This window comes from Saccostrea echinata, unplaced genomic scaffold (assembly GCF_033153115.1).
Source record: "Saccostrea echinata isolate AGI-Se365-2 ecotype Australia unplaced genomic scaffold, CSIRO_AGI_Sech_v1 ptg000054l, whole genome shotgun sequence".
NCBI lineage: Eukaryota > Metazoa > Mollusca > Bivalvia > Ostreida > Ostreidae > Saccostrea > Saccostrea echinata.
Window position 1 is genome coordinate 18,582,341 of NW_026889803.1, and position 7,148 is coordinate 18,589,488.

General features: G+C 33.2%; 1 protein-coding gene across 1 annotated transcript; it reads left to right on the forward strand.

Annotated features, from left to right (window-relative positions):
* Positions 1 to 108: 108 nt before the first annotated feature.
* Positions 109 to 5,294, forward strand: LOC133172359 (serine racemase-like). Its single transcript, XM_061307231.1, has 9 exons — positions 109 to 388; positions 508 to 549; positions 2,072 to 2,238; positions 2,468 to 2,552; positions 2,696 to 2,822; positions 3,217 to 3,267; positions 3,802 to 3,929; positions 4,660 to 4,710; positions 5,028 to 5,294. The coding sequence occupies exons 1-9, from the start codon at positions 179 to 181 to the stop codon at positions 5,166 to 5,168; spliced, it is 1,002 nt and encodes a 333-aa protein (XP_061163215.1). The 5' UTR covers positions 109 to 178; the 3' UTR covers positions 5,169 to 5,294.
* The last annotated feature ends 1,854 nt before the right edge of the window (positions 5,295 to 7,148 follow it).

The following is a 7,148-nucleotide window of genomic DNA, read 5'->3' on the forward strand; positions in this document are numbered from 1 at the left end:
TCTTTTTTTCGAAAATGTTAATATTTAAAATTCACATTCCAACAAAACGAAAGAGCATAAATCATTCATTGGAAGTTCGATCCCGATTTATTATCATTAAAAAGGGAGATCACTCTAAAATAAACAACTTAAACAAAAACTAAAATTTATGGAATGTGACAGGTAGATGATGACCTAAATGCAGTCAGAGAGAACTAAAATGACAAACTGTTTTAAAGTTGCACTTTCAGACATTAAAAAGGCGCATGAAAAAATATCACCATATATTCACTTCACGCCATTTTTCACGAGTTCTACACTTGACACTGTTGTTGGAAGGAAAGTGTTTTTCAAAGCAGAAAACTTACAGAAGACAGGATCCTTCAAAGCAAGAGGGGCGTTAAATGCTGTAAATATTTTTATTTTCACGCATTAATTATTATTTTATTGTCAAAATAAGGATTTGGTATTTCTCAAGTCAACTGTATTTTGATTGCCTCTGGATTGCATATATATATTTGTTTTCAGGTGTTATCCTTAAAAGCCAGAAATCCAGATGTGAATGGAGTTGTATGTACATGCAATGCTTATATACTTTATATATGATGTTTCATATTTGATATAATTGGCAATTAAAATTATAGGATATAGATTTTTTTATTCAAATTCCTTAATAAATAATTAATATTCATATAGTTTTTTGATATTTTTAGCTTACCTGATCGAGCCAAAGGCTCAAGATAGCTTTCATGATCAAAATTTGTTGCGTGTCGTCAACATAAACTTCTCACATTTTCATCTTCTTCTCCAGAACCAAGCTGGGCCAATTTAACCAAACTTGCCACAAATCATCATTGGATGAAGGGAATTTAAAATCATTCAAATGAAGGGCCATGTCCTCTTAATAAGGGGAGATAATTAAGAAATAGTGAAAATTGGATGGGTTGTTTGAAAATTTTCTCAAGAACTACTGGGCCTGTGTAGAAGCTTCCTGATGTAGTGTAATTAGATTTAAGTTTGTTCAAATCAAGACCCCAGAGTTAGGGTGGGGCCACAATAGGAGATAAAAGTTTAAATTTACATGGGAATAAAATTGCATGGATAAAAAATGTATCAAGATCGATCTTCTTTTCAAGAAAGGATTGCCATGATTAGTAATACTAAGATGCAATCATCCTCAGCTAGTGCAGGTACAAGTTTGTTTAAATCATGGCTCCTCTAGGTAAGGTGGGGCCACATTAAGGGATCTTTACATGGGAATACATGTATATGGGGAAAAAAAGTTTTAAAATCTTCTCAGTAACAGAAGGGTATCCTTAGGAAGTGTTCAGCTCATAGCACCCCTTGGCGGTAGGGTGGGCCACAGATGTGGGATCTAAGTTGTTAACATGGGAATATACACATATAGGGATTTTTAAATTTTTTTTTTACAAGATTTGCAGAACAATTATATTCAGGCATTCACAGGCATAGCAGATTCTAGTTTGTTCAAATCATGGCCCCTTAGGTTGAGGCCACAATAGTAGATCAAAGTTTTAGATGGGAGTACAATAAGTACATAGGAAGCTATTTCAAAAACTTTTCAAGGACAGGAGGGCTATCATAATGATTAGTGATGTTAGATGCAAGCATTCACATGTAGTGCAGAATCAAGGTTGTTTTAATCATGGCCCCTGGGGATAAAGCTGGGCCACTATAGGGGATCAATACATGTACCGGTATTTTAAAAAGAAATTAATGATTTCAGCTTCAATTTTTTGATAGATCTTGAGGTTTGGGTAGGGCCAAAAGCAAGGAGCAATTTCACCTTGTGCATGTTTACTTCTGCTGCAGAACAGCAATGCCATGTTAGTTATAAAAATACATGTATTGATTCAGAAATATCCTCAGGATGTATTGATTTAAGTTAGGTTTTGACATGAACCTTTGGGGCTAGGGTGGGACTTCAATATGGGGTAAGAATTTTTCATGTGAATAAAGATCCATTTTTAAAAACCTTTAAATATGTTGAAAAACAGCCAGGCCAAGTGAGATTCAGGTGAGCATTGTGCACGTGGGCCTCTTGTCTTTTGAAAAGTAGCATATTTCACAGGTCACCCACAGCAGTGGAAATCATGGACAGGCATTGGCTTGGGCTGCAAAGGTGTCTGGAGTAAAATGCAGTGTGGTTGTACCTAACAATTCACCAAAGATCAAGTCTGAAGCGGTCAAAGGTTATGGTGCTGAATTAGTGTTCTGTGAACCTACACCAGCTGACAGGTATGTAGCTAAAACAAGCAATTGCAATTGATTTTTCTGATATATTTTTAATGTACTGACATATAAATATTCCAGTTTATGGTGAGTGCATGTTATATTTAACTGAAAGAGTGCAGCAGTTTTCCTGAATTAATGTTCATAGTGATATCATTGTTTAAGTGGAGATTATGAAAAAAGATAGAATCATATGTTATCAAAATTATTTAAGATCATCTTGTTTTTATTACAGACAATCCACATGTGACAAGGTTTCCAAAGAGAAAAATTTTGCCATTGTTCCTCCATATGACCACTATGATGTCATCACTGGACAGGTATGTATGTGGAGGAATAAATTTTTTTTTATGGAAGATTGAAGCACGTAGTATTTAATAACAAATGGATAACTTTACTGTTAAATTTCCCCAGTGTGCAAAACATTGAATTGATTAATTTCAGATTTATTCAATAATTTTAGGGCACAATAGCAGTAGAGTTTTTGAAACAAGTTCCAGAATTGGATGCCATATTGGTACCAGTCAGTGGTGGTGGAATGACCTCAGGAATTGCCATAGCAGCCAAAGCTATTAAACCAAATATTAAAGGTTAGCATAGTATTCAAAGCTATTAAACCAAATATGAAAGGTTAGCATAGCAACCAAAGCTATTAAACCAGATATTAAAGGTTTGCATAGCAGCCAAAGCTAATAAACCAGATATTAAAGGTTTGCATAGCAACCAAAGCTATTTAACCAGATATTAAGGTTTGCATAGCAGCCAAAGCTATTAAACCAGATATTAAAGATTAGCATAGCAGCCACAGCTAACCAGATGTTAAAGGATAGCAATTGAACCAGATATTGAAGGTAAGCATAGCATCTAAAGCTATTGAACCAGGTTTTATTGTTTTTTTGTGAAATATTGTTTTAAAAAAAATGATGTCAGCAATAATATCAAGTTGAATATTAATGGGATTAATATTAATCAACTCATTTTCAGTGTTCATGGTTGAACCAGATGGGAAGATGTGCGAAGAATGTCTAAGAGCAGGTAGTAATGATGTTTTGTTTTTCAAATTTATCTACATGTATCAAAAAAGCAATTTTAATCAATGGCAAACTACAACAAATTCTCCTTTAGAGTCATCATTTTGCAAGTTCTATGGTCGATACATTCAATGACCTTGTCAGAAAATACAATCAAATGCTGACTGACGTTTTTCATACTAATTGTTATGCCATTATTTACACACTGAATTGCCAGTCCATGGATTTTTCCCCTTTTTCCAATCATGACAAGGAGCACACAGTGAGTGTGACCTGTCGGCAGGGAATGCTCACTCCTCCATGGCACTGATCCCACCTCTGATATTTTAGAGGTCCTTGTTTGCTCTGCTCCTGATTTGTATTGTTTGAATGGACTTTTGAGCTTGAATACTGTTCATTATCTCCATATTTCATTGAAAAGCTCTTATTTATTGTCACATACTTAAAAAAAATATCAAATTAAAGTTTCTCCTTAGTTTTATTGTATGACAGTGTTATATCACATTTTTATTTTATATATTACTTTATATACATGTAGGTCAGAGACTTTGGCCAAATCCCCCAAGATTTCTTCACACTATAGCAGATGGAATAAGACTGCAGCAGTTAGGAGACCTGACCTGGCCAATTATTCTAGAACTGGTAGAAAAGGAGGTCTTCTCAGTGGTGTGTAAAATAAACTCTTGTTTATAACATTGATCACCTATTAATCATATTATTTTATGAATACATTTAATATATAGCCTCTAAATAGATTGTTAAGTAAAACCAGAATATTTTGACATATCCTGTTGAGTACAAATTAATGAGAATAATTATTTTGTCACACTTATGTTGTTACGATAGTCCCTGAGTATCGAAAAAATTGTCGCTGAGGGCAGTGTGTTGTCCACGTTCAAAAGAAAACTTCAAAATCGATAGTCAATAATTTTATTGAAAATATATTTCTTAAACCAAACTGGTTTACCTCTTAACATTATCAAAGGACGCTGCTACTTTATTTCTCTTGTAAATGGCAGACAAACTTTCCAACTGAACATGTTTTAATGTGGATATAGCAGATTTGTATTGAAAAATTTTTTTCATTTACGAGGATATCTGAATATTTACATGGTTAACTTTATTTTATGTAACCTATTAAAAGTTCAAACCATGAATCTTACAATCCATTGTATGCTGCCTATTCAATTTGATAATAAGTAAATTTGGTCTGATTTTGCAACGCTAGTCACACTGAAAATTAACTTAATTTTTACAGCATTTTTTGAATACATTTATAATTTATGTAACCTTTGAATGCTCCCAAAATATACAGTTTGCTAAAATCTTGTGCATAAACTGGGCTAACAGAGTTGTTCAAATATTGAATATTTATTAAAAGTCTTCTGTATTGTAGAAAGATGAAGATATTGTGAAAGCAATGAGATTTGTCTTTGAAAGAATGAAGGTCAGCTATGTTTTGTCTATTTTTAAAACAATTATAAATTTTATTTCTGTTTACTCAATAGATCAGTTGAAATGTGACTACATGTATGTATATAGCGCAGAATATTTCCAATAAAAGAGCTACATGTGTATTACTTTCCTCTTTTTAGCCACAACACTACTTTGTACATTTATTAAATAATAACAAAAAAGTGAATTCATCACAAAATTAGTTTAATACATATATTCCAAATCATATGATGTCTAAAATGTGCATGTTCATGTACTTATATCATGGGCAGTATAGATTTTCAATTTTAATTGTTTTTGTTTCAACAGTTGGTGATAGAACCAGCTTCAGGGGCAGGAGTAGCCGCAGTGATGTCAGAAAGATTGGCGGCCATGGATCCCAGTATGAAGAATATAGGCGTTATATTGTGTGGTGGAAATGTAGATATTGACAATCTGCCGTGGTGCTGATTTTTTTTTTTTAAAAAGTTTTGATTCAAATGGGTACTTATGATATATTTCCAATAATGGTGCTTACAGTCAAATGATAATTAAAACATATATGGTATTCAATTAACAGGTATATATAAAAATACTTAATTTCTGGTTGTTACAATCATTTTATGCAATAATTATATTTATTATTTTTTATTGATATCATTTTTACCATAATATTATATTACATGTATTTATAATTATTAATTAATGTTGAATATATATAATTATATTTTTTTTAATCAAGATTGATTTTTAAATAAAAATGTGAAAATCAAAGATATTTTTTTTTATATATATCTATTAGAACTATCAAATCTGTTTACCCAATGCTAAGGTGGCAGGCCCAAATGAAGCAATTTCAGCTTCCTTTATTGGGGGGGGGGGGGGGGGCACTTTCAAACAAAAACTCCTTGACAAGGTGAAAAAGAATTTTAAAAAAAATAATAATTAGAAAAATCATAAAATAAAATAATTTTTTTTTTTTTAGAAAAAGGTTATCAGAAGTAATTATTTAGGGGGCACATAAGTAGCTTTGTTTTTAGCTCACCTGAGCCGAAGGCTCAAGTGAGCTTTTCTGATCACATTTTGTCTGTAGTCCGTCTGTCCGTCCGTCCGTCTGTAAACTTTTCACATTTTCGACTTTTTCTCAAGAACCACTGGGCCAATTTCAACTAAACTTGCCACAAAGTATCCTTGGTTAAAGGGGATTTAAGTTTGTTCAAATGAAGGGCCACGCCCTCTTTCAAGGGGAGATAATAAAGAATTAGTGAAAAATTAATAGCATCTTTTAAAAATCTTCTCAAGAACCACAAAGCCAGGGAAGATGAAACTCATGTGGAAGCATCCTCAGGTAGTGTAGATTTAAGTTTATTCAAATCATGACCCCCGGGGGTAGGGCGGGGCCACAGTGGAGGATCAAAGTTTTACATAGTAATTAAATATTCAAGACAATTCATAGAGTAAAAGCAGATTGCATCAGGTGGAAGACAGAAATTTCAGAGAAAACGGGGGAAAAATAACATCAGACCTACGTACTTTCAATCGTATAAGACAGTACAAAATATATTTTTCACAAATGTCATTTCAAAGTTCAGAGTGAAATACTAGTACGTAAAGATAACTAACAGTGACCGATCTCAAAATAACTTCCCCTAAAGATACAAATCTGTGAACAGGGCATAAAAGACGGATCCCTTGACATTTCAGAGGCGGAATCAGGTGCCTAGGATGTGTATCTATGCATCCCCTGATCAGGTAGACGGAATAATCCGTGCTTACAATTTGTATAAAAACAAAGGCTTAACAATTGGTATGCAATGTGTCAGTCAAAATACGAAAGGATAAGTTGTATTTGCAAACAAGGTCATTATAACGACAATGAAATTTACGAAATGGTTGTTAAAATCCCTACATTAATTTATGAAATTAATTTATTTGTCAGTAGCCTGCCTGGGAAAACGAAAGGATCGCATTCAGAGCATGCTCTTGAGTATCGAGCAAGTTGAGAGACATATAAAAACCATATGCAGGTGATAGTGAAATAATACATGCACTACATAAAAAAAGGAAAGCTGACGATGAGATATTGAAGAATTACATCCTTGGAAAGTGAACTACGGCTATATGTTGGATTTCTAGATGAGAAATTAAACCTAGTTCTTCTAAAATACAATAACAAAGGTTTCTTTGAAAGAAGAGGTGATTCTACATGTGGAAATCCTCGAAATGGTAAACAAAAGCGTGGCAGAGATTATAAAAAGATTTCTTTCTACCAAATCGGTCTAGTGTAATCTTTAGCACTTTGTTTGTTCCCAGAAAAAGAAATGACAGACATTTTTTCAATCTCAAAACTGAACAAGTCTGTCGTATATGAGCACTTCGGAATGGAAAGCTTTCACAAGATACAAAGATGAAAAGAAATCGACTATATGGTGAAAGTGCCTGGTATATCTA